Genomic DNA, 25,146 nt, shown 5'->3' on the forward strand with positions numbered 1-25,146 from the left:
GACCAGTCGATAAGTTAGGTGAGCATTACATGGTCATAGCGTCCGTCGCTTATCTCTTCTTGCCCTTAGTCGTCTTACCCGCCATCTTCGACTTCGCGGTGCGCTTCGCAGGGCGCGCCGGGACCGGGCCTTCAACGAACTCTATCTCGTCGTCATCCTCCTCCGTGATGCTGCTCATCGCCTTGCGCTTATGCGTCGAGCCCGACCCGGACGTACCGCCATCCAACGCATCCACGTCGATCACCTCCCCCGCGGTCGACACCGACAACCGGCTGAGCGCATGCGCCGACCCCACAGACCGCACCGACGACGCCGGCGACGGCTTGCGCGGCAGCACGCGGTGGTCCGCCGCCGCCCCGGGCGTCCCGCCCAGCGCAGGCAGCGGCGGGACGCCGTCGTCCTGCTCATGGCGCGCGCGGCCCGCAGACGCCGACGCGGGCACGTCGTCGAGCGAGATGCGCGTCTCGCGCCAGTCGCGCGCGAACGCGCCCTCCGCGTACACGTCGTCCTGCATCGTGTGCAGGTTCTCCTCCATCAGGCCGTCCTCGCGCGCGTGCGCGGGGATGACGCGGTCGCCCGTGAGGCGCGCCTCGAACAGCTCGAGCGCGAGCGCGGCGGAGTTCTTCACTGCCCCAGCGCGATCTTCCGCCGGGGCCCCAGGTACGTCCCCGAGGTACTCTGTCCACTCCCAGGGGCGGTTCTGCACGGGGCCGGCGGGGACGAGCGCGCCGGTGGGGTCGCGCGTGGCATAGACGAGGTCCTCGACTGTAGGGTTGAGTGCGACGTACGGGAGCATGAGGCGCAGGCGCGCTTTGTACTCGGGCGGCATGTCGGAAGGGAGGTCGGAGAGGTTGAATTCGGGGTAGTATCGGAATGGGTCAAAAGGCGCGGTTGCCCTCATGTCTGAGGGTATCGCTAAGAATTTGTCAGTATGCGGTAGATGGGCAAACATCTTCTCATGAGGCTCACAATCCAGGGTATAACAGAGAGTATCCATAATCAAAGGGAAGGCGAGCATATTCAATCCTTCGCCTGCGCCGTGAATCTGTGGGCTGTCAACTGACGCTCTGCAAAGAGAATGACAGGACGCATACCAAGGCCAGTCTAGTCAGGTTGGCACACAGCTCCTCCGCGAGCTCCTTCGACTCGTCGGACCAGGCTGCCGGGAAGCCAAGGTAGAACTGCAACAACCGCGCAAGGAAGATGACCGCCTGCGAGCCCCGCGAGATGTCCTCGCTCCATGGTTCCTGCACAAGTGCTGCCATAATGCCGGTCATTTCGGCGAACTTCGCGCACAGCACGAAGAACAGGTGTTCTTGCACCGCCGGGTCTATTGGTGGCAGGTAGTTTTCGAAACGTAACTCCTCCCCCGGTGCCCTCTCTGTCCTAGACGCTTCCAGCCGGAATGGGGCCACTATGTTCGCGATGAGACGGAGGATTTCTCCTGCACAGGACACGAGTAGCGTCATCGAGTTGATCTTGTTGGCGCCGTCCGTCTCCCGGAATATGTCATCTATGCGCTTGAGCCCCGCATTGACGAACTTAAAGACCAGTAAATGATTGCGCACAAAACGTAATATGATTTCCTTACCTTTCCGGCCACAGTCAGGTCGACGTTCGTGATCATCTCGGCGACAAAATCGGCTTCCTCAGGACTCTTGCAGTGGTAAAAGACCCCGCCAGTGAGCTTATCCAGACTCGCGCAAGCCGCGATGCGGGTGGACTCCCGAGACATGCCCTCGCCGAGCTGCTTGATAGTCAGTCTTATCTCGATGGCGGTCGCCGCAAGCTTCCAGGGACTGAGGAGGGAGGAGGCGGAGCTCCATTCGGCGGCATTGACAGGACCATCTGACCGTATGACATGAGAGGTATATCAAGAAATGCGACTTCGGCCAACATACCTTGGCCGGGATCGTTCAGCATCAGGCGTAAAGCGCTAACGAGCGGCTCATGCAGCTCATCGTTCTGGGGATTGAGCCGCTCCTCAAACGCTAGCCGGACGGAGTCCAGGTCACGGTAGATCCCCTGGCGGAACACGCTCACTCTGCATATCGTCCTGCGCAGGTTGGTGGTGGCTTGGCGGATCGCCTCCGGAAGGTAGCGATTCTGCTCGATGAGGACAAGATCTGGGAACCGGACGACCAAGTTGGAGAAGTAGGGCTCGCGGAAGACGTCCCGCCGGCGCGTCTGCAGCCCTTGAGCCTCGAAGACGTCCACAGGCGGCAGCCCCGTCCCACACTCGTCGCGGAGAAGAAGGTGCTCGAAGAGGGTGTTGCTCCACGTCAGAAGCGTCTCCCTCGTTTGCGCCTTCTCCTCCGACGTAACCCTCGCGCCTTCCTCCCATTCGTTGTAGATGAGGCTCTCGAGCATCGTCGTGGTCGTGAGAGCGCCGTAGCAGATGAGGTAGAGCAAGACGACGGTGACCACATCCCAGGTATCCGGTGTTAGCGCGGCGACCTCGCTTCTCCCCAGCGGCGCGAGGAACCAGGCCCGGATTTGCTCGTCGAGGCCCCGAGGTAGATGCTGATCGACGTGGAGAAGGAAGGTGGCATACCGCAACGCGCATGCCCGGCGCCCGGGGACATCTTCAATCATCACCGGGATCTGGCGCAAGCTCGCGATGGTGTTATCCCACACTTTGTACGCCCAGTCCGACGACGTCATGTACTTGTACCATAAGCTGTTGGCGAGCAGCGAAGGTGCCTCTGGATTTGGGTCCGTCGCGAGGAGCAATATCTCCGGGAGCACCTGTGGAACCTGGTCGGGGTTCTCGTTGCTCGGGAAAAGAGCCTACCACGGCGAGTGTCAGCGTGGAAATGCGGTAAATTGGAGGTCCTCTTACGTGCGAGAACGCGGATATATCCGAAAGCATCTGCTCTCGGGCAGCTGGGTCGAGATGCTGCTCGTTGTCGACCTCGGCCAGGAGTTTCAGCAGCACACGGTTCTGCAACCCACGACTTCGCCATGTTTGATGAACCGTCCACAAGGCAGAGGCGACGTCCTTCATGCGATCCATGCATGCCCATACCTCGATGTGCTGCCGAAGGGTCTCGATGACTGCGGTGAGGAGAGCGCTGTTATTCGCATACTCCAAGGTATACAGTGACATCTGTGGCATAGTCAAACATCAAGCATTCCGGGAAGACGATGTTACTTACGTTCAATATCGAGCCATATGACCGCACGCGAGCCATGATTACTGTGGACAGAGTAAAGACGTGCAAGATTCGGCCGTCATCGTCGAATCCTTGACTGCGAAATCATGAATATGTATCACACCCGCCTCCGGTATGTGTCACACTGACCTTGTCAGGAATCTCTTGTAGATAGGCAGGAACCATTGCTTCATGATTTTCAGCTGCTCATAGCGCGGTGCCGCCAGGAGAGCGCTGCACGACTTCCAGAATGTAGTTGTCAATGGCTCGTCGTTTTGCGGCTCGCCTATGTACGCTCGTTATTGGCTTGCAGCACGGACCTGGATAGAAGAACATACCTCCGAAGACCTCGGGAACCAATATGCGCAACTCCTTTCTGATCTCGCGCTCGTTCGCATCTTCAGGCGTCTCCCGTACCCGGAACCCGTACAGGATGACTTTGCGTTGACTAATGACCGAGGCATCGGAGCTGTTGAGCGGTATCCATCTGAGGAAGTGCCTATGCCGTGATCCCTCCTCCTAAAGCATATCGGTCAGGTGTGTGTCAGCAGTGGTTGAACAAGGCTTACATCGCCAAAAGAGAGTCCTGACTCCCCTCGAGCAATGAGCCGTTGCATGTACTGCTCGTACGAGAAGAGCTCGCGCCTGACGAGCTGGCCGAACAGCAGCGCCACCGCAGGAAGGTTCCCAGACTCCCCAGCGACGTCCGAGCCGTCGAGCCAGTCGAACAGCAGATCCTGGATCTGTCCATCAGGCGACGGAGCATCTCGCCGGAGGGCACGTTCTTCGGCCTTGTTTCGCCAGATCTGAAGCAAACATGCTGCCGCGTACGGGCGGTGGTCTCCATACTGTAACGGAGTTACACTCCAGGTCAGGAGGAAGTCGAGCTTCCGAGAGAAAGAAGGCGAGAACTCCGAGTTGTCGTCGAACAGCGAGACGCTCGACATATCAGTCTTGCCGGAGATGGAGTTAAGCAGCTACATGCCTGCAGTGAGCACGCTGTGGTAGAATATATCGAGATTGTCATACCTTGACATCTGACAACGCTGACGACAATGATCCCAGGACGCGGGGAGGAAGATGTTCGAAGAGCATCGCTTCATTCCGTCTTTGGACATCAGAGAGCGTGTCCATGACCGTCTGCCGAAGGACCTGGATGGAAACTTGGGAATTCTCGGCACCGTCCGCGCCAAAGTTCTCCATGAGGACTTCTTGCAACCTGGCTCCATATTGAATGTGCATCCGCGGGCATATGCAGGCATCGGGCAAAGCTAGAAACGCCCGCTGTGAAAAGAAGCGCTGAGTATGCGATGGCAACATGCTTAATGTCTGGTACCTACCGAGATCAAGCTCTTCAGGATATTTGCGGTATCGGGGAGGAATTCATTGGCTGGGGGTTCTTTCATCTATCCAGCGTTAGAATTCTATGCTCGTCACTTGAAGCCATGGCCTCACCTCTTCCAATTTGACTAAGCTAGCCTCAATGAAGGGGCGCACTAACGCCCGGCTAACCAGCATACCGTCGAGATATTCGTCCGCCAGTCGTACCACAAAGCCTGCCTGCGCTAGGTTGCATGTGCTCATCTGTTGCACGAGCCATGCCAGGAACGTTCTGTTGTCTACCAAACCCTCGGCGTAGAACGTGCGCAACAAGCTCAAGCTTCCCGACAGAACGCCGGGAGCAAAGTTAGCACCCTGGATCGCTGCCGTGCGAGCCGCGCGGGAGAAAGCGCTGGTACGTACCAGTAACTGAAGCGCGAGATCCATTTCTGGCGCATGTCGCTGTCTGAGAGAACGCCCTTGAAGGTTTGCTTGATCGATGCAACGAGTCGCGGGGCGCTGGGCAGTGCGATATCTGCCAGCTGCTTCTTCATATAACTCGTCATGACGTTAGCCCATTCCACACTGTACTGTGTGGGGTTGTATGACGGCCTGTTACGCAAACCTGCCTGCAGATAAAATCAGCGCATGGAGGCCGCAACTTACAACGGAACCACGCACCGACTCATTAGCGCCGAATACTCGGAGAAACCATACAGCCCGTGGGATGGCTACATTGTTGGTATGGAGCAGGTCGAGCAGATCATGGCCCTTGGCCCCGTGGGGAACGTTCTTCCCCAGCTTGGATAGAGGAATGTCAGGGTTGGCAAGATCGGCGAACCACGCCAGCCTCTTCCCGTCGTTGAGGGTCACACGAGAGGGGAGGCGGAACGACGACGATCTGGCATAGAACTGTCAGGAAGCCTCATGTAGCGCGAATGAAACTGCACGTACGGGATCGACGGTGTGCTTTCGGCCTTTCGCGCAAAGATCTGATTCATAACATCTTCCAATACGCTCAGCGCGTCGTCCTGCATGAGACGCTTCCGGATCTCATGTTGCTGGCTGTAGTGTTCCGCCTGGGGCAATCCTCAGTCGAGCTAACACTCAGACAGGTGAGATCGGAGCTCACCAACACCTCGGGCTTGAGGACGAGCCCATGCTTGACGCTCGCCTCGGTGAGCGTTTCCTCGACATCGTTCGGCCGAGGTGGGTAGAAGCCGATATACCCTGTTCAATTTGTTAGTGAGACGATGGGCGCTCAAAGACCGAGTGGCAGACTCACCGATGTCACCAGAGGCATGCGCAGGGGGCAGCCATTCCGGCGGGTGCAGCTCGTATACGGGGAGAGGATCGTTCTCGCCCTTGGCCATCTGCACGAGTACTCGTATCTCGAATTCAGCTGGTCGGGCGCAAACCTAAAACACCCACTATCGTACAGTGGCGTTTGGTTGCGGACGAGCCGCCAGTCTCAACCGCTCGCTTAAAAATATAGGGTGGAGTGCGCGCAGCAGCTTCAGAATGCTAGGAAATCACCAAGTCAGATTTTTCCTGATACTCAAGAATGTTGTGACGAGGCTTACGCGTGTCTCTATAAAGGCTGTCGAGTACCGTACGACCTAAGGTTTTGGTGTGACGCCGCAAACAGAGCGATATCGTTCCGCTCCCAAACACAAAGCCTTGCCTGGCGTCCTGTAAGACTGTTAGTTCTCTTCTGGTATTCAAAATAGGCCTCAGTAAAGGGCGAGCGATGTACGATGGGCCGTTGGTGGCATGGTGCAGCGTACGTTACGGTGTAGGCGCCCATGGTACCTCGAGGAGCACCGCCGCCACGTGGCTCTCGGCCTCTTGACCGGATTGGGAACACCATACTTTCGTTCACCGCCGCAACTATGAAACATCTAGATTCCAAGGACCGTTAGAAACTATGTACATCTCTACATTTAATTAGGCTGGCATGTGTCAGCAAAGTACTCAGGACCTGCAGACGGGAAATGATTATTACTACCCGCGCTACTTCACGGTGGCCCGGTCCGATCTTGTACGCCGGCAAGTTGCAAAGCTACCAGGCTCCAGCCACAATCCCCTGCATTTTTGCGGCACTCATAGTACGACGGAACATAATCCACCAATAATCCAATATGTTTGTAGATCACCTATGAGAGTATCGGGACAGGATGCGTCCGAAGTAGGACGCCCGCAGTGCTTCCAAGACGCACGAAGCGCCTGGAGGCGTGCTTCCTCGCCATCCGTCTTCGCCTTCGTCTTCGCGACCCGCGCATGCCGAAATCACGAACGCGCACGAACGCGCAGTTGCTGCTCCTAATGACGCCGCAGCGCTTCTCGCGGAGCCCATTCCCTGCGCCCCGAGCTTCACGCGAGCTGGTAACGCCCTCAACGTGAGCACCCTCAAACGCCGTCTGGCCCCTGGGCGGGCAAGCTGCATCTCAGATGCAGCCACTGGGTGCCGCTGGGTGCCGTACAGAAGTTTGCTGTCTATATGGTAGGCAGAGCCCGCAGAGACAAGCCAAAGCTAGTTCGACCGCGAGAGTACCGCGGCACGGCACCGGACGCTCCGCGAGCTCCGGCTGTGCTGCTGCGCGGCCGCGACAGTCTGTATGTCAACAATCCAGTGCAGCGTGCCAAACTGGTCACAGAGTACTGACTACCTGCAACATGTTTCGGCCGTCACTCCTACTAACCGAATGTGCTGACGGGTGGCGTATCCCAGGCTGAGATTCCGGCGGGGGTTGCGCCGGGTTTGCGCAAGCGCGGAGAGTCATCCGCATTGTCAGCCTCGCTCGCGGCTGAGCGCTGCTTTGTGCACTGATCGGTGGCGGGGATATACTTGGTCTGTGCGCGCGGCGCACTTAGCGCAAGGGCGGTTTTTGAGTTTGAGTTCGTGCATGCGTCGGTCGACGTTCTAGGCCCGGCCGAGTCGCAGCTTGGAAGGACGGGTTCCTAGGCCAGGCTCAGGAGAAGCCGGTCCAGGGGGACGGAGACGAGAGCTCGGGCGATAGCGCGGTGGGTGGAGGGCAGCGGGCATCGGTAAAGGACAATCCGATTGAGGCGAGGCGAGACGGAGGCTGAGGGAGCTCGCGAGTGCACCAGCTCCGTTCTTTGGCACGTTGAGATATATCCGTGCCAGATATAGCGCTCATATACGCAGCAGCAGATATCCCGGCGCAGGACGCGTGTGGTTAAGAAGTGCACCGGTGTGGTCGAGAACCCTTCTCCAGCAGCATCCGGATATCTATGCGCATAGACAGTCGTGGGACGCCGACGGGGAGATGAACGGACGGGCGCGGAGTCGCGGACGGAGGATCGGCACGACCGGAGTCGTGATCTGATCCCAACTGTAACTGAACTCCGATGCCAGATAGATCGCTATATTACGCGTTATATGAGTAACGTTGACACTCGTAGCGATGTCTACGTACCATCTCACATTCCGTAGAAGAGGTAGGAGAGGAGCTCGAGCTCGAGGACACGAGGGCTGGCGGAGGATGCGCGGGCGGCGGCATAATTACCGAGGGGCAGCCGCCGAAAGTTACCGACATAATTTCCCGATCCGGCAATCTGGTCCCGTTTGGTGGCACCGATCATATTGGATCATATTGACCGTCGGCTGCGCCCAGGCACAGTACTGGTGCTCATGGATATCTTGCGAGGAGGCGGGTACAGGCGCAACAATCACTCGCGTGTACGCTGGCGACTGCGTTGCAAAGAGACGGGTCGTGGTCGGCGCGCACGGCGTGGCCGTCCATTCTGTGGCCACAGCACGGGCGCGCCGAGGCGATTATGAGCGATCTTGTGGCGGGGGCGAGAAGTCCAAATGCGGCCTAGGCGAAGGTCCAGGGCGCTCGTGCGTAGAACCTTATGTCGCTCCCGGAGGGCCGCACATGTAAAGCTGAGGTGGTCCGCGCGGCAAGCCAGTCCGCCATGACACATCCGCACGCCTTGGGGATGGGATTATCGTACGCTACCCTGAAGGCCTGGGAAGACGGGAGGGAAAGAGCGGCTTGGGATTGGACGCGGGCCAATAGATCTGTCCGAGCGACACTTTGCATTCGCCCGCGGCCGGCTCGCACGGTGGTTTGTGAGACTCTGACAGACGTCCACGGACAGGCCCGAAAGACTGGGCGCCCAGAACGTTTCTGGGGTCTGCGCTCCACCTGCATTCATAGAAGGGCCGAGGAGGAGGGCGTGAGCGAGAGCGAGGGTGCAGGACGATCAAGTGATAGGTCGCCCACTCACAGTCATGAAGCGTGTGCGGGGCATGCGGGGACAGAGCGTGATCAACACGCACAGAGGATATCTAGAGGGCAGGAGGAGAGCCATGAACTCAGGGCGCCGTGCTACGGCCGGCGTTCATTCGGATTTTCGACGTCACTGGCCTGTTTGCTCTCTTTCTTTGGTCGGGGTCACGGCGGAGAGAGCGGCGTGGGATGTCCGGAGCCTGGCCGGCGCGACACAGATGAGTCTCTTGAACCCGGGTCCGCCTGGGGGCGAGGGTGAGATGGCGCCTGCACCGCCCACGAGCTAGGTCGAGACGCCGCACGCGAACTCGAGTGCAGTGCGCTCCGACTCCGGGTGTGCGCCCTCTGCCGGGGGAAGGTCGAGCGCGGCCGCTGGGACAGACCGTAAGGGGGTTGAGCGGGCGGACATTCCGAGGGGATGCAGTCATGAGAATGGAAGATGATGCGCACATGTATAGAGTGCACGTTCCGAAGGGGAGTACAGTCAGGATTGCCATAAGCAGGTCTCGGTCCTGGCAGCATTCAATCGATCCGGTACGGCCGAGGACGCGGCGCTGTGTCCGCTATGCACTTGTCGCTGGAGCCCCTGTGCGCTGAGTGTGGACTGTCGAGGACGATGCGTGCGACGGGCAGGGGAGGGGGTAGGACAAAAGGCGGGAGAATAAAGGAGAATAAAGGCGGCGGGGCAGCGAGGATGGCGACGACCCGACAGTCTGGATTGGCTAGAGGGAGAAGCGCCGGTGGGCCGGTGGGCCAAGCGTGCTCTGCCCTGACCCGTTCTCTCCGCCGGCCTTCACGCCATCGTTGCGGTCCCTACCGCCCCTGCCCTCCTTGTCCTCCTACCACCACCATCCCATCCCGCGCCGCCCGCCATGCATCGCGCGACTCCTTCCACATCCTCCTCTACATCATCCTCACATAGATCGCGCAGGCGGTACGCCCCACCCTCTCCTCTCCCACCGCCTCGTGCCCATTCAGCTCACACCCCCTCCCGCAGACAACTCACCCGAGACCAGCTCTTGAAGGGTCTGCAAGTGCGTTCATCGACCTCTTTCTTTCTGTCCTTCATCCCTCACACGCGTTCTGGCCACAGATACTCGGGCCTGTCAGCGCTCCACTCCCCCCGGAACTCCCACCCTCCCCGCCCGCCTCTCGCGACTCCTCCCCAGCCCCCGGCCACAAGCGGCGGCACGATTCGGAATCCGAGCATGGTCGCAACAAGAAGCCGCGTCTCAGCTCGGCGACAACATCTCGCCTTCGGTCCACCTCCCAGTCTCATTCATCGTCCGCCGCCGCCGCCACCACCACGGTGGCTTCTTCATCCAGGCACGAGCCTGCAGAGGATGGCGAAGTCAAAGAAGAACACCAAGCTGGCCCTAGCGGCATGCCTTCAGGCCTGTCCTTCATGCCCGTCCGCCGCCCGCGACGCGGTGACACCAACCGCACCAGCGAATGGGACTCCGTTTTCGACAAGTGCTTCATGAAGGCACGTGCGCTTAGGTTCTCCTCGCTCTCTCGGGTAGCTGCGGCACACCCAGCCACATCCAAGGAATTCAAACCCTTGCGGAATCCACCAAGCCCCGTTTCTTCCTATGCGAAGGATCCCCTGTTAATGGCTCGTCTGGAGCTGATCGACTCCCTCCTGCACTTCGTCTACGGTCTGTGGTGCAAGGACTACAGCGCGCGGACGTGCTACCGAGCCGCATGGAGGACAGTAAACGATTTCTTGCAGCCCACCAAGAAGAAGCTGATTGCGGAGAGCCATGACGATCGTGAGAAAGCATTCATCGGTCTGCTGTAAGTCTATCTCCGCTCCGTTACGCGCCGTGGTTATATCTCCTTGCAGTTTCACGCTTGATGCCTACATCCACGGACGTAAGCTCAAGTACCAGGCGACCACGATCGACAGAGAGAACGATTCAAAGATGAACCGCCTCAACATCGAGTGGAAGGCGGAGAAGGCAAAGGCTCAAGCTCGGGCAACTGCAGCTGCGCAGGCTTCGATGTCCAGCGCAACCCCCAACATGCTCCCCTCCCCTGCTAGCAGCAGCTCCGCGAATAGCTCCAACTCGACGCCCCTTGGCGGTCATGGGACACCTGGCCACAATCCAGCGATGGACCTGGGCGCACAGCCAGACGCAGGCCACAGCGCCGGCGGCGCGGATCGCCCTATGGCTGCGCCACCCCCTCACCTCCAGATCCCGGTGACTACGCAGTTCGTCGTTGATAGGAAGTCGCAAAGCAGCGGCTTGCTTCTTTCCTCCCACTACTTGCAGACGGCGCAGCAAAGCTTGAATCTCCCGGTGATGGCCAAGCACTTCCCTCGCACCCTCGCACGAATGATGTTCTCGACATTGGGCCCGCAGGACGAGCACGAGCCCGACTTCCAGGATGACGACTGTGAACTGTTCTGGCCGACGCAGGCCATCACCGGTGAGGGCCTAGGTTGGGTGTGTCTCATGGGCATGGCCATGGTGAAGGAGTTCGGCAAGGAGTATGGATACCAGGGCGTCGACGGCGTTGTTCAGAAGCAAGGCAGCGAGGACGTGAACGGCTTCCCGGAGCCACGGTTCGTTCCTCACACGCGGTAGCGAGGGCACGCCGACCACCACCCGGCCGTCATCGGCTGGTCTACACCGTCTCCTCTCACCCCGCATAGAGCCCAGCGGAGTGCCTCGTTAAGGTGCGCCACTCTGTCAGCGCCACCTCAGTCGCGCCAGCAGCATCCCGGATAATACTCCTGTTCGATGCAACCTCCCCTGGCCGACATGGCGCTCCCCTCGTCTGCCTAAGGCATGCTCACGTCCTGTGTATCCCTATTTATCATCGTCGATCTCGCCGACCTCGCCACATCTTATGGGCTCCCCCGCTGAAGCGAGTGGTGCTCCTGTCGATGCGCATGTCAGCTTGTCTTCCTTGGATGTATCGCCTAATCGTTAACGCTGGCTCCACCTCGGTCTCCTGTACGATATCGCCCCGCCCTTTCCCCCACCACATCGCATGCCTCTCCTGCTCTACCCGGCCTTACCAACATCACACTGTAGTCTCAACTTGTACCACCACCAACGTCGCCTTGCTGTCACCATCTCGGTCATCAAAAGCACGCATCATTTCCTAGACCTCGCGCGGCGCCCGCCGTGCGCGCCGCAGAGGCTTGGGTCATCCTCATCACCAGCGCATCCCATCTCCCACACTCGCATACAACCTCGCATCTCTCTGCCTCTGCCCCTTTGTCTCACATCTCTCGCAGGACTTTGTGTGTTCAGCTTTCGGTGTCGGATCGGTTGGATTAGCCTTATTTTGTTTCCCCCACATTCTGCTTTTCGCTTTCACTACACGCGCCCTGTCGCTGCGGGCCCGGTTTGCTTCTGTCGTTGTCGCCCTCATCGCCCGCCCGTCGCTCTGCGCTTTATCACTACCCCCGCGTTCTATCATACCCGCATTTATTCTAATTTCTATATACGCATACTCGCACGCGCGCCCCGTGCTCCGTGTCCCTCGCACAGCACAGCGCCCGTCCCCGCGCTGTCGCCGCCTGCCACTGGAGCCCTCCGCGGAACTCGGCGCAGGGGGCATGCAGGGGTCGCGCGTAGCTACCGTATCCCGCCTACCGCAGATCGTTGCCCCACCCTTCCTCGCGCCCTGTATCACGTATCCGGCGGCCTGCCGCTGCACATACTGTTACTGTACGGCCTCGGTGTCTGTCCGTGTCTGTGTCGTCTGTGCGGGTCCCGTGGGCAGCCGCCTGTTTTATTTAACCTTGTACGGTTGCTTTCGGAATACAGAATACAGGACGGGCTGCCTGGAGCCTCCTCGGATGATCCTCTGGAAGTCTCTGCGTGCGTGCCGTGCCAGTGCCAGTGCCACCTGCTGCAGACGTCGAGTCTGTCCCCGCGTGTCCGCGTGCGATCGCGCGCGACGTATGTCTCCCCTCTCCAGGCTCCGAGCTTCAGGTTCCGGTCGCGCCGTGACACCGACAGCTGCCCTCTGCCCTTCCTGCGCGAACCAGCGCCGATCCAGCGTACGGCCTCTTCCGATCGCGCGAGGCCTGCATTGCGAGCAGCAGCAGGTGCCCCGCGCGACCTTCGAACTACGCGCGAAAGACCGCGCGCGGCGGTCTCGAAGGTTCCTGCAGATACACTTTCGGCACGGACTGTCCGCGACCTGCGCGCCGCCCGATTAGGGGGTGCGCGAGGTATCGGCGGATGCACATGCGAATCTTCCGCCGCGGGCGTCTCCGTACGTACAAGGGTGGCTACTGTGTTTCCTGTCATGTCAGGAGCCTAAACGGCTAGCCTCCCTCGAAATGCCAGATATCATATATCAGACCGCGACATATGCGCGCCGTACGTCGTTCGGAGAAGGCATCGTCCGGGTCTCTGGTACTAAGCTTACACCGGCCACTCCACAGAGAACGAAGAGGCTCGCGCTCACGCCGGCACGCTTCTAGCAACGACCGCCTCTCGCCTTCCCGTACTTCCATGCTGCCCATGGCGCTACGCATCGCGCGGGACGATGCATCGAACGCGCGGGTGCGCCGGAAGCCATCGCGTAGATAGGGGCCCGCCGCTCAGATCAGATCCAGGCGCACCATTATTGCCGTCCGCCACTGCCAGAAGAACGCGCTCCAAGTCTGGGAGGAGGTATGGAACGTTGGAAGGTTGCTCAGATATGGTGCCATGTTCTCGCACCGGGCTCACCACGGCGGGACTACATCTCGCCGATGACGCGCGGTCGATGCAGCGGGGAGGAGGCCTCGCGCGAGGACAGAGCGACCTGGAAGGAGGTTGCTTGTGCGTGTTGCACGTAACAGCGCCGTAGTACTCGGTGCTGTAGTCGCGCGGGGAAGTATAGCGTCGTTCGCGCTGTGGATCTGCACTCTACGCCACTAGTATGGCTGGAAATGCCCACCGCGCGCAAGACAGCAGGCTGAGGGAGGCCCAAGCCGCTCACAGAAGGCCATACGCGTTGAGTCCATACACCAGTTATGCATCACAACAGGATCCGAAACGTCCGCTATGGCAATTTACCACCGACATCCGGTCGTCCACGGGCGCCGCGTGTACATCGCGACTGTCGTTGCTGTCCGTCGCGGCGTTGCTCTCCGAACCACCTGAGCACTCACTTATACAGCAAGTATCACCGGGTGCTATGGAGCAGCAGCAGTCCGAGCAGCCCAGCGCAGCCCTGCAGCGTCGCAGCTGAGTACGCACTGGTGTTAACCACGCGTGTTACGCCGCAGCGCGTGGAAGGCAACTGCAATGGCCACTCGGAGTCGTCCCGTCCTCCGTCCGGGATTGTCGCGACGCGCATCATGGACATCCGTGCCGGCCTCCCGTCATCCGCGTCGCCGTAAACAACCGCAATGTATCTCGTACGTCCACAGTCGAGATACAGCACACGCGGGCCCGCACCCGCGCTCCCGACAAAATGGCAGTACACATTCAATGGTCGGGCGCCCTAGAGCGGAGATGTCCTGCAGCTGCGGTCTGCATCTGCATCTGCGGAGAGGCGAACACCGCACGTTTCTCGACGATCCGCAGCGCGGCCGCAGATTCTGCACGGGCGATGGCCCCAGGGAAAGCGGGCCCTGCGCGCACGAGCACGCGCCCCGTCAATCAGGGAGAGATAGACAGTGTGGACACGGAAGGGTGCGCGTGTGTGTCGGGCAGGGCTGGCCAGCTCTGGTCCCGGGCGCGGGAACGCGCGAGGGAACCGGCCAAAAAAAGCCCCCCAGTGCGACGCCGGGCCATGCTCAGCCGCCGCGCGCCCATGTGTGCCCGGCGGGCCATGGGAACGAGACGGAGGCGGGTTGCGGGGTCGGGTTAGTAGAACGTTTGCAGAACGATATCGCTCGCGACCACCGTGCGCGGACAGGCGCGGACTTGGAGCTGGGACGAAAACAGTTCGCGCCAGTGCGAGCACGGGTACTGGCAGCCAGGCACGCCGACCCCGCGCGAAGTGTGGGGCGGACGTGACACTGACACGGGATCCGCGCGGCGGGAGAATACGAAGCTGGGTCGGACGCACCAGGGCCAGCTGGCGTTCCCCGTACGCAGGAAGCTTGCGCACACAGCGTCCGCGTTCTTACCAGCTTCCTCTCCGAATGGAGTCTTTCTCCACCACTGGGCTGCAGAGCTGGAGAAAATCCGGGACATCGCGCTCAGGTAGTCCCTGCGCGCGCAGATGCCTCGTGTCATGGCCGTCTCCTGCTCATGACGCGCCGGGCATCCGACCACCGCCGCGACACGTAAAAACGCCGCCGGGGCCGCAGAAACGACGAGCACCCCCCGCGGGCAGCCTCTGTAGATCTTCTCTCGGGCCCTGTTGCAGCTCGTGTCTCCATCGGGTGAGTCCGCGCCATTGACCCTAGAGACGGAGATAGGATTCTGGATTGCTGAGCTGGATTGCATCCCCGATGCCGCGGAGGCGGAACGCTTTCCGAAGAGATCCTGGAGAGGCTGGATGGGGTTTGCGCGGTGCGCAGCATAGGCTCGGTGTTGTGTAGGTTGGGAAGAGACAAGGCGCCCAGTTAAGTTTTTTCGGGCCAAGCCACACGCTTGAATCCTGCATGGAGAAGAGACAAGAAACCTGTTCAAAACCCCAGGGAGTGAAGATCGCTCAGCGGAGGAGAAATGATACAAACGGAGCTTTACGCAGCGTTGAGCAAACTTGCCATAAGCAGACATATGGGGTACATGGTGCGTCATGATAATAGTAGGGAGTGCAACGGCGAGAAAATCCAGAACACCCATATAGCCATAGCTCGGCTCCCCGAAGAGCAAACCGTCTACCGGTTGGACTTGGCCACACGCTCGAGCTCGTCCTTTTTCTGTTTGTAGACATAGTGTGAGTGGTCGTAACAGACGTTGCCTTCGACAGGCTTACCTTGATGGCGTACGAGTTTGACGAGCCCTTCGCCGCGTTGATGAGCTCATCAGCAAGGCACTCAGCAATGGACTTGACGTTGCGGAACGCTGACTCGCGCGTCTATGATGGAACATGAGTATACCTCTCATCCAATCTGAAGCCTGGACGTACGCCGATGGTCAGGAGAGCGATAGCCTGGTTGACCCGGCGCAGAGGAGACACATCGACGGCCTGGCGACGGACGGTACCCTGCGAACCGATACGGGTGGAGTCTTCACGGGGACCAGTGTTGACGATGGCATCGACAAGAACCTGTGGTAACATTTTCAATCTACGCAATGACTTACCTGATACTCATGAAACCTACCTGAATGGGGTTCTGGTCGCTGAGGAGGTGGATGATCTCGAACGCGTGCGCGACGATACGGACGGCCAAGAGCTTCTTGCCGTTGTTGCGACCCTTCATCATCAGGCTATAGAGGATACAGGCGTTCAGATTTGTTCCTCCACCGCATTCCGGTCCTGTACGCACCTGTCAACCAGACGCTCGACAATAGGCATCTGCGCCTTCTTGAACTGCTTCTTCGCGTAACGGCCAGCGGTGTGGGGGAGGTAGACGGCATGACGGATCTGGATGTAATCCGTCAAGGAGATGTCCTTGACCTCAACACTACGAACGAGTATATGACATTAATAGCCTGTACGTGCAGAGGTTTGGGATGTATAGACGCACTCCTGGGTGTCCCACTTTCCGAAAAGCTTGACTTCCTGACCAAGCTTGGAGACGTCCTTGGGGAGAGCTTGAACCGCGGCCATTTTGAGGGGCTTGAGGACTTGACGGAGTGCCGCGGGGGACCTTTTGCAGAGTTAGAGAACGTCGGGATCGATGGCCAGTTGCCGCTGCACGCACCGAGATTGTTTGACTGTGTTGTGCCCCGCCACCCCAAAACAAGGTTTGCGCGCTTCGGCGGCATCCGGTGCTACTGTACAGTACCGCGCAGCCACCTCTCCGGCCCGATCCTTCCGGACACACTTTGACAAGAGAAGCATCGAAGTTCGTTCAACGTGCGTCACCGGCCGACCGCTGCGATTCGAGCGATACACCCGCGCTCACTCTGCGATGGTCGTATGGTGCCTCCTTGGTGCATGGTCAAGACAGTGAAATGAATATTTAGTTCTCTTTCACTCTCTCTCTCGACCGAGCGGACTTCTGATGAACGCTACATTCCTAGAGCTCGCCTCACGCATTCCCCCTACTCGGTACCCGGGGTACTTGATCGAAGTTACGCCGTAGCAGCCTCATCTTCTGTCGATTCGTATGTTTTCCGGGAAGTAACGGCGCTTCCTCCTTGGAGCATCCGAATCCGGACTGGTTCTGTGACGATGGGAAGGGCGCGCGCGCATTGAGTGTCACTGGAAGAGTCCCCCCGCCACAATCAGACAGCGATCGTGACAGGCTCTCCCCGAAGACTTGCGCGATCGCACCTATCTTCGAACTTTGCTCTTCACAATGTGCGCGTATAAGAATGTCGTCGAGCACTTGTGTCGCCGTTTTGTGCCCGCTCCTTTGACCCCGCCTCTCGTGCAACGAACATGTCTTCTCAGCGTGTAGAACGGTCGACTCGCCTTTCCGCCCCCCCTTCACGCGACGAAATGTTTTACAATTTGGACAGTCACGCAGACATGTGAGTGGGGTATGCCGCGTCGGTCAGCTTAACGCAGTGTTGACATGTACCTACTAGCCAACGAGCGCATCCCGCGTACAAGGGTAGCAGCTATCAATCGCAGCCTGGATCCTTGGACCAGCTCACTCCCGCCGACGCGGTATATGATGGATCCTTCTACTGGCCGAAAGACGGTAGTGCGCACCCCTCCGTTTCCGCCTCTCACTCCGCTACTGGATCAGCGAACCTCCCTTGTAAGCCACAAGCCGGTCTTCGAGACGCGCGGGTTTATCCTCGCCAGAATCATAAGAAATCACATTCAAGTGAGTGAGCGGGTATTCCATTCTGAAGTCATAAGTTGACCATGTATGCGCAGCCAAAGAGAAGAGAGGCGGCCTGCGCCCTGCTACGTACGCCGTTTTAGAGCCGGTCTCTCCGATGTCGTCTACGCCGTACGGTGGAGCGCGTCATGCCACACACTCCGTTGCGCGTCGGGGGCAATCCTTGAACGAGCGGGGTAGTGACAAAGAAAACCGCTTCTTCTCCCCACAATCTCCCAGGACCGGGGGCGGGGCTATAGGAATGCTACCCAAGGACCATCACGCTGAGGTCGAGTCGTGGCATCAGCCGCCACCTCCAGTCGTAGCATCATCCTCGTTTTCTCCAGGCGCATTTAGCGGGTCTATCGATGCATCTCCCACCTCTACGCACTTTCCTCAACTCCCCGGTGTTTCTATATATCTTGCCCAGCACGGGCAGGTTGTTCCGGTGCATCTAGACGACCTAGAAACATCCCCTGATGAGATCATCGCTCTTTTGGGGACAAAGTCGTGCCACCCCCTCGAATGCGCAAAGTGGATGATGGTGGCCACTCACTATCGCGGTAAAGGCAACACTCTAGCCGCTCTTGCGGTAGTCACCTCAATGATTGAAGGTATGTTTCCCCGTCGTTCCACATAGCACCATGCTCACTCGTCGATCTTTCAGTGATGTTGGGCGTCGGGATGGAAGTGTCTCAGCTCAAGCCAGCGGCTCTGATGCTTTCAAGCTGTCACCTGGATATCGCGAAGCAACTTCGCGCGGAGGCGGGACGAGATACAACTGAGAGCAAGTACCATTTCAACAAAGGTTGCGAAGGACTACGGGACATCTACGGTGCCTTCGATCAACCGCCGTCAACATCTTCTGAACCAATTCCCTTCTGCTCCTCCTTTTCCTCTGTCCTTCGTCACGGCGATAATGGGCGCAGTAGCCAACAACGCAGTCCTCAGGAGGCCACCCCCGACAGCCACAGCTGCTCTCCAGAGGCAACTCTACCATGCTCTCAGCTCAAAATTCTCGAGGGGGAGGTCCAGTCTCTGCGTAATCGGCAAGAGGATCAAGCCGAGGCGTTGAACCGCGCGCGGACTGCGAAGCGAAAGCTCGAGGAGGACCTCGAAGGGGAACGACATGTCCGTCGCAAGCTGGAGCGGCGATTGGATCAAGCGGAGTCAGAGGCTTCGGGAGCTCAGAAGGGCGAGAAGTTCGCGCTCGCCCAGTGTCGCGCGGAGGTGGAGACCCGACGCCGTGCAGAGGAGCGTGCGGACGATATGCGGCAGGAGGCAGAGGAGGTGCGTACGTCGCTGGAACCGAGGATCGCCCAGTATGGGGAATGGGAGCGCAATCTCAAGGACTTCTTCGGTAAGCTGGGGATAGTGTGCCTGAAGGCTGCGAGGGGCGAGTTTGGGGAGGTGCTGAGCGGGCGGTTATGAGGGTCTGAGAGGGTTCGTGTGCGGATGTGTCTGCGTGCTGGGGCTGTAGAGCTCGTCGGTGATTCATACACTCGGGATTGTGACGTGAATGATAACTCAAACTTAAGCCCCTCTGTATCTATATCGAGCTCGCAGCTGAATGCTTACGAAGATTCAATACGTCGTAGTACCGCGGCGAGTGGAAATCCGCGCTTGCTTGCGAAACGAACAGTTAGACGTTGGTATCGTCCGTGATACTGCGACTACTAGTATGACAATGCTTACCGTTGAGAATGACTCGAGCAGCTAAGTCTTTCCTTTGAAATGGATGAGCATGCCGGTGTCGGGGATTCGGAGCCACGGCCGTGGTCGACTGAGCCGGCGGTGCAGGACCAGCCTGCCGGGTATGGTCAGCCAGTTTGCAAATCCCTAACAGGTTCCGAGGGCTATGGTCGAGGCGCGGCCTCGGGCCATTCATGTTCCCCTTGTGACATTATATGACAAAGGGGTAGGTGTGTACGGATATGTACGCAGATCCTCGGTCGATCGTGGAAGGAGGTGACGATTGCAAACGAAAAAGGCAATGTACATACCAAATGGGCGTTTCAACGGATGGCTTGCGACTATAGGACCGTGTGGATCTTTGCATGGGTGGCTGTAGCGCGGAGGCTGACGGACGACGACACGGCCTAGTAAGAGTCGAAAGGATAGGTGAAGTAAATTATGGTAGGCGAATAGTATAGAGTAGTCATCGACCTGTCGTGAATGGTGATACAGCATGCTGCCGGAGCGAGACAGTAAAAGTAGACAGAGAAAAGAGAAAAATACACCACGAGTAATCAAAACCCTAGCGATACATTCTTCGGCGAGGTGCAAAGATACGTCCCGCGGCGAGCGACCGTACCCGCTAGATCGTCGGCTTGGACAAGGACAGGTGATCAGTGACGGACAAGCAAACAAGAAATACTGCAGACGCACCGTGACCAGCGACCAAGCATTCACCACCTCCTGTATGCGCTGCTGCAGCACGAGCCGACACGTCTCGCACTCCAGCTTGTCCCTCATCGGCTCGAGCATCGCGCGGAGGGAGTTCGGGGAGAGGCCTGCGAGAGACAACGGTGCTAGCTGTGAGCGTTCTGTGCCAGACACATGTGCGCCAAACGGGCCATCGACGGTCTTACTCGGCGTCGCGTCCCACACGATCTGTGCGGAGGCGAGGGCCCACGCCCGCGTCAGCTGTCCCCGCTCCGCCGGGCTGCAGCTCGGGGTCGTCGGGTGCGCGGCCGGCGGGGTCAGGAGGATCTGCTTGAGGGCGTGCATGCGCGCCTGATGGAGGAGGAAGAGCCGCTTGAGGTACACCGGCCCCATCCTCGTCGCAAGCGCATCCGTAACGCGGGAGAGGTCGTACGAGAGCAGGTGCCCGGACACGGTCACCGCGAGCTCCTCGAGCTCGTACTTGCCGGCCAGCGCGTACGTCTCGATCGGGTGGTAGGGGGCGCGCGAGAGGAGGAGTTGGTGCAGCGGCCGGTACCGCGGGGCGGCGTGGATCTCCATCGACACGCCATACTTGATCATCGCCTCGAGGGCGGCCTCGACCGTGTCGAGAGCCGGATGGAAGTGGGTGCAGGAGAGGCCGTACATTGTGTGCAGAACGACGTTGATGACGTCTCCGGACTCGGTGAGATGCAGGGTGGGGAGGAATCCATGCGAGAAAGAGGCCGAGTCGAAGAGGAAGAGGCCACAGAAGAGGTTGAACGAGGCGTTGATGATGCGGTGGCGATGGGCGTAGAAATAAACGTTGTTCGAGGAGACGAGAATCACGTCCGGGAGGAGGTTGTCGATTCGTAGAGATGGCTGGAAGACCGACGAAATCGTGGCATCGTCCTCTTGGTGATCCATGGGTTGAGCGACCTACGCGGGGGGGGCGATAGTAGGGAGCGATTAGGAGATGTGAATACCGGGAGAGGCGCGCACGTACCGGTTCTGCGTCTTGCCCTGCTTCTGACCCGCTTCCGGGGGTGCTCGTGGGATTGGAGTGGGGTGTGTGTACTGGGCCACTGGATGGAGTGGATGCGGGCGAAGGAGGGAGGTTGAAATATTCCATCGGTCGGAAAGTAGGATAATGTCGAGCGGAGGGTGCGGAGGGTTGAGGGGAAGAGGAAGAAAAGCACGGCGACGACGTGTCCTTCAACGAGGATGCAGTGCGTCAATGTTCAGGAGGGCGCTCGCCGTTGGAAAAACCTCCGTAAAATCTAGGTTCGGTTGGCGTTGTTTGCAACCCTATCCTAAATAGGAGGCTGGAGCACGGAGGGCTTCGGAGAATGTCCCCGGGAAAGGACGAAAGAACCAATAAGATAGATTGTTTGCTGATCGCCGCCACCCTACGCAATTCTGCCCGTGTGCGAACGCCGATTTCGAGGTGGCAGTCTCGGCACAGTGACCATACGACGCACGACACGTTGGCCGGCAGTGGTGTAACTGGCAGCTGACACTGAAGTTTTTCAGTAAAGCATGAGATGAGATAGCATGAGAAGGGGTGTTTAGTACATTTCGCGCGCGTTCGCGTTGCCAAACTCCGCTCTCCGACTGAATGGTCCGCTACCTGCATGCAATACGAGGGATAAGTGGTTCACGAGCTTCTTTCCGTGATATGCTTCCCGCACCTGTAAAGTTGAGAGACTTGTTAGCGGGTCACTTGGGACGTAAAATGCTTCTTTTTGAAGAGGCACGAATTTCTATGTGCGTTCCGGCCAACTGTGACCCCGAATTGGCCAATATACTTACCGGCGGGAGTGTCTTCCAGCATAGGCATTGGCTATATATGTATTTTCCCGCCTCCAGGAAAATTCTGGATTTCAGCACGGCCTCACTATACTGGATTACTCACCAGGTAACAATGAAAGTTCGAGGACTTTGTCCATTGAGCTCAACGGCGCATTCGAGGAGAAGCGGCCGAAGACGGGTGGCGCTTGTGGGGGCACTGTGGGGCACCGGCAACTCCCGAGTGGCCGGGAGCGAACGAGCGCTTACTAGGAGGTACGCGAACTGTCGCGGCCCTCGAGGCTGGCGGTGGTGCCTGTCCCAGTGGCTGCCGTCGGACGTTGGATAACTCCTACGGCGTCGGGGATCCGAAATTGCAGTGCTCGCTCTAGTAGAAGCAGGCCTAGCAAATTTCAGATGGCTTCGAACGTTCTAAACTCGGAGTCGAATGTCGGAGGACACGTATACCCGTCCCAACTGTGGGCACCAAGAAGCCCAATCGAAGAGGTGTGTGCACTCGCAGAGACACGAAAGATGGTTATGAAGTAGAAAGGAAAGAAAGTCCCAGCGTTAGCGATACTCAGCCCCACAGTCCCCGATAGTTCTAATCAGCCTTGCTCCGTTAGACTGCAGGAGCACCGCCTCTATCGCTGCTCTGTCCTCCGCGCTCAGTCGGAACCCATAGACCTTCCGATTGTCGTCGGTGTGTTCGGAGACACCCATCCGAGCACCTGCCGAAGAAGACATTCAGCACCTTCTGCCGCAGCTCGGAAGACACTAGGTAACTTACCGACGATGACTGCGCCGACAAAAGGGTGATCGAGCACCCAGCGAGTGGCAATGTTGGCGATGTTCATGCCCTCATACTTGTCAGCAATTGATCGCAAAACCACGAGCAGCGCCTGAAAGAGCGTCCAATCGCCCCATGCTTTCACAATCATGTCTAGGTACTGCGAGTATGATGAGTCAGGACTCAGGCTGCTTTGCTGAGGTAAACACGAATAACACACCTTGCGCTGGGATGGTGTGAGCGAACCAGAATAGAGGTCCGGCTCTTCTCTGCCGAGCCATGTGTCCGATAAGAAGCCGCCGCACTGCGTCCGCTGAGTACACAGAACCTCCGACCACCGGAGACGACTCACCATTGTACCGTAAGTAAGCAATTTAACGTTATGCTTCATGCAGACTTCTGCCATCCCGTATAGTGGTCGTATGTCGACGAGCGAAAACTACGAATGTCATGGGTTAGCGGAGCTGCTCGCACAGCCTATGTTATAGACATCCTACCTGCACTTGGTTGGAGACCACGCCACCGGGGCCAAGTTCTTCGCATATTTCGTTCGTTCTGAGGGAATCAAAGTTACAAAGACCGATGAGCGTGATCTTGCCCTCGTGTTGCAAGTCCTGGAGGTGGTGTAGCGCGGTGAGATAGCCAGGATCTTCGTAGTTCTGCCAGTGGAACTGCGAGTGGGCAGTTGAGCGGTGCCCTGACAATCAAGGCAAATCCCGAATATACGTGCCTGAAGCAGATCGATCCGCTGCGCCTTCATTCTATCTAGCCGGTCTTGAACCGCTGTCTCTACCATTGCGCGATTGGGATCCACCCGTCTGAAGACGCACCATTTGGTGGCGCCAATGATGTGGTCCGAGCGAGGCAGACTCTGCCTGAATTCACCCTAAAATTCCAATGAGCAGGAAACTCACTAGTATGCCCGAGGCACTTACGAAGAGGATCTCGGCGGGACCGTAATGATCGGCTACGAATGAAAGCGCTGATTAGGGTATGAAGTCATTCCGAGTACTGTGGCGTGCGCACCCTAACAAAGATGGGTAGCGAGGAGAAGCGGAAATGAGTTATCTACGAACACCCTATCATCTGGGTTCCATCCTCACCATGTCTGCAAGAAGTCAGCATGCTAATCAGCACACGGCGAAGCTGATGGGCCACCTACCGAATGCCGTGTAGCCGTTCTCAGCGTAGTCGGCCATTTGGCGACGAATCTTCGCAGCCGGTGCGCTTCCCCAAGAATTGCTGGAGAGCTGCCAGAGGCCCGTGAATAGACGTGGGACCACGAAGGAGCCCAGGTGAAACGTTTCGACGGTCTGGGGTTTGGCCGAGGGCGGCATGATCAGCGTGATTGACGGCTCAAGTTGGGTTCGGCGGGTTCTGGGAAAGATGGAGGGCTCGAGCCGCTGTTTCTGGCGTACTTAAAGCAAACCCCGCGCTGTGCTGAGAGGATCCAGAGGAGGGGGAACAACATAAGACGCACGCGGACGGAGCCCGGTTTCTAAAAACTCACCGGAGGCGATGCGGGGCAGCGTGATCAGAACACCGCCGGCGCTGGCAGCAGATATCGAGCCCGGCGCTGCGTCGCGGATGCGTCCGTTGTCGGCGATTGCCTCGCCGCTTCGCTGCGACTGCGCCGAAACGTGTTGGGAACGATGCAGGTCGTCGTCGTCATATTCCAAGGATGGGGCCGCTCGTGCGAGTTGTGTTGCCTCGCTGAACCACCGTGTCACACCCGAGTTCATTTCCCGATTAGGTGTGGCTGTGACAGGAACCCTGTCACGTAAGTAAGATTGAAGCGTCGCGCATTGAACTGTGGCGCCGCTTCAACCTGTATGGGGTTGCTAGCAACTTGATGCGCCGAGCCGAACCTGGCAAAAGAAAGGAAGCTCATCATTGCCACACGTCTGTTACCATTGTTGACCAGCGATGGCTGTGAGGCATGGCAGGCGCTGTCGCTGGGCTTAAATGTGCAAACTGCGCGCGATGTTGGACCGGCCAGTAGCTTCCAGGTATGTCAACCGTTACTATCATCCAAACGATTTTTTGCCGAGTGTGATTTTATCCCAGATTTTTAGGGGAAACGCAGTCCTGTCTACGAACAGCTTTTTGCCTGTGGCTAGCGGCGACCGCCCCCCGCCGCCTGATGCACGGATGAGTTTCTTTCACACTAGCATCGCACGGTGGAGAGCTAATCTTTTGACTCAGCCGGGTTGTCATGCGCCACAAGCTAGCCCTATTTAGTCTATCCCTGGCCCGCGAACTCGAATGGAACGTCCCTCGGCCTCCAAACAATTCCCCACTCTATACAACAAGGCGGATGAGGATAGCCGCATCACCGCAACCCGTCCGACTATCAGTGGATCAGACCGGGAATCCTCGCGGAATATCGGCCCTGAGCGGATGCACGCGCTCTTGACATGCGCAGCTTTGTGGGCGGGGTGCTGTACGAGTCAGTCCAACTTGCCACCGTTGGCGTCCATTGCGGAGGTCTGTTTGAAACGGCAAACGGGCGGGGCCCAAGACTCCCCGGGTCTCCCCCCGACCAAAAAATCATTTGACAGAGGTTGTTTGCGTATGGGCCACGTAAGCCCACAGCTT

The 25,146-nt window shown here is 58.6% G+C and overlaps 7 protein-coding genes across 7 annotated transcripts; 2 read left to right on the forward strand and 5 right to left on the reverse strand.

Annotated features, from left to right (window-relative positions):
• Positions 1 to 3: 3 nt before the first annotated feature.
• On the reverse strand, positions 4 to 6,149 carry TRAVEDRAFT_161011 (uncharacterized protein). The gene is made up of 20 exons (XM_008036169.1): positions 6,059 to 6,149; positions 5,907 to 5,999; positions 5,761 to 5,848; positions 5,608 to 5,705; positions 5,430 to 5,554; positions 5,157 to 5,376; positions 4,899 to 5,104; positions 4,611 to 4,815; positions 4,496 to 4,561; positions 4,185 to 4,439; positions 3,725 to 4,132; positions 3,494 to 3,674; positions 3,306 to 3,441; positions 3,159 to 3,252; positions 2,843 to 3,109; positions 1,902 to 2,790; positions 1,592 to 1,848; positions 1,095 to 1,541; positions 970 to 1,045; positions 4 to 915 (listed from the first exon to the last, which is right to left on the reverse strand). Exons 3-20 carry the CDS (start codon positions 5,846 to 5,848, stop codon positions 50 to 52), a joined length of 4,884 nt encoding a protein of 1,627 aa, XP_008034360.1. The 5' UTR covers positions 5,907 to 5,999; positions 6,059 to 6,149; the 3' UTR covers positions 4 to 49.
• Positions 6,150 to 7,358: 1,209 nt separating this feature from the next.
• Positions 7,359 to 9,070, reverse strand: TRAVEDRAFT_26476 (uncharacterized protein). Its single transcript, XM_008035366.1, has 3 exons — positions 8,733 to 9,070; positions 7,916 to 8,650; positions 7,359 to 7,862 (listed from the first exon to the last, which is right to left on the reverse strand). The coding sequence occupies exon 2, from the start codon at positions 8,079 to 8,081 to the stop codon at positions 7,920 to 7,922; it is 162 nt and encodes a 53-aa protein (XP_008033557.1). The 5' UTR covers positions 8,082 to 8,650; positions 8,733 to 9,070; the 3' UTR covers positions 7,359 to 7,862; positions 7,916 to 7,919.
• An 808-nt stretch (positions 9,071 to 9,878) lies between these two features.
• On the forward strand, positions 9,879 to 12,359 carry TRAVEDRAFT_141574 (uncharacterized protein). The gene is made up of 2 exons (XM_008036171.1): positions 9,879 to 10,531; positions 10,581 to 12,359. Exons 1-2 carry the CDS (start codon positions 10,119 to 10,121, stop codon positions 11,323 to 11,325), a joined length of 1,158 nt encoding a protein of 385 aa, XP_008034362.1. The 5' UTR covers positions 9,879 to 10,118; the 3' UTR covers positions 11,326 to 12,359.
• A 3,004-nt stretch (positions 12,360 to 15,363) lies between these two features.
• TRAVEDRAFT_56182 (40S ribosomal protein S5-1) lies at positions 15,364 to 16,497 on the reverse strand. Its single transcript, XM_008035789.1, has 6 exons — positions 16,338 to 16,497; positions 16,137 to 16,274; positions 15,972 to 16,077; positions 15,776 to 15,916; positions 15,623 to 15,724; positions 15,364 to 15,566 (listed from the first exon to the last, which is right to left on the reverse strand). Exons 1-6 carry the CDS (start codon positions 16,418 to 16,420, stop codon positions 15,525 to 15,527), a joined length of 612 nt encoding a protein of 203 aa, XP_008033980.1. The 5' UTR covers positions 16,421 to 16,497; the 3' UTR covers positions 15,364 to 15,524.
• A 700-nt stretch (positions 16,498 to 17,197) lies between these two features.
• TRAVEDRAFT_69158 (uncharacterized protein) lies at positions 17,198 to 19,019 on the forward strand (the record flags this gene model as incomplete). Its single annotated transcript, XM_008036172.1, has 4 exons — positions 17,198 to 17,289; positions 17,347 to 17,522; positions 18,158 to 18,202; positions 18,256 to 19,019. 4 exons carry the CDS (start codon positions 17,198 to 17,200, stop codon positions 19,017 to 19,019), a joined length of 1,077 nt encoding a protein of 358 aa, XP_008034363.1.
• A 698-nt stretch (positions 19,020 to 19,717) lies between these two features.
• On the reverse strand, positions 19,718 to 21,769 carry TRAVEDRAFT_69159 (uncharacterized protein). Its single transcript, XM_008036173.1, has 5 exons — positions 21,662 to 21,769; positions 21,546 to 21,600; positions 20,977 to 21,489; positions 19,977 to 20,909; positions 19,718 to 19,917 (listed from the first exon to the last, which is right to left on the reverse strand). The coding sequence occupies exons 3-5, from the start codon at positions 21,100 to 21,102 to the stop codon at positions 19,906 to 19,908; spliced, it is 1,071 nt and encodes a 356-aa protein (XP_008034364.1). The 5' UTR covers positions 21,103 to 21,489; positions 21,546 to 21,600; positions 21,662 to 21,769; the 3' UTR covers positions 19,718 to 19,905.
• Positions 21,770 to 22,269: 500 nt separating this feature from the next.
• On the reverse strand, positions 22,270 to 24,134 carry TRAVEDRAFT_56186 (Aldo/keto reductase). Its single transcript, XM_008035790.1, has 9 exons — positions 24,059 to 24,134; positions 23,711 to 23,988; positions 23,484 to 23,521; positions 23,279 to 23,434; positions 23,046 to 23,219; positions 22,901 to 22,987; positions 22,769 to 22,852; positions 22,549 to 22,708; positions 22,270 to 22,489 (listed from the first exon to the last, which is right to left on the reverse strand). Exons 2-9 carry the CDS (start codon positions 23,883 to 23,885, stop codon positions 22,329 to 22,331), a joined length of 1,035 nt encoding a protein of 344 aa, XP_008033981.1. The 5' UTR covers positions 23,886 to 23,988; positions 24,059 to 24,134; the 3' UTR covers positions 22,270 to 22,328.
• Positions 24,135 to 25,146: the final 1,012 nt, after the last annotated feature.

Source organism: Trametes versicolor (assembly GCF_000271585.1).
Source record: "Trametes versicolor FP-101664 SS1 unplaced genomic scaffold TRAVEscaffold_2, whole genome shotgun sequence".
NCBI lineage: Eukaryota > Fungi > Basidiomycota > Agaricomycetes > Polyporales > Polyporaceae > Trametes > Trametes versicolor.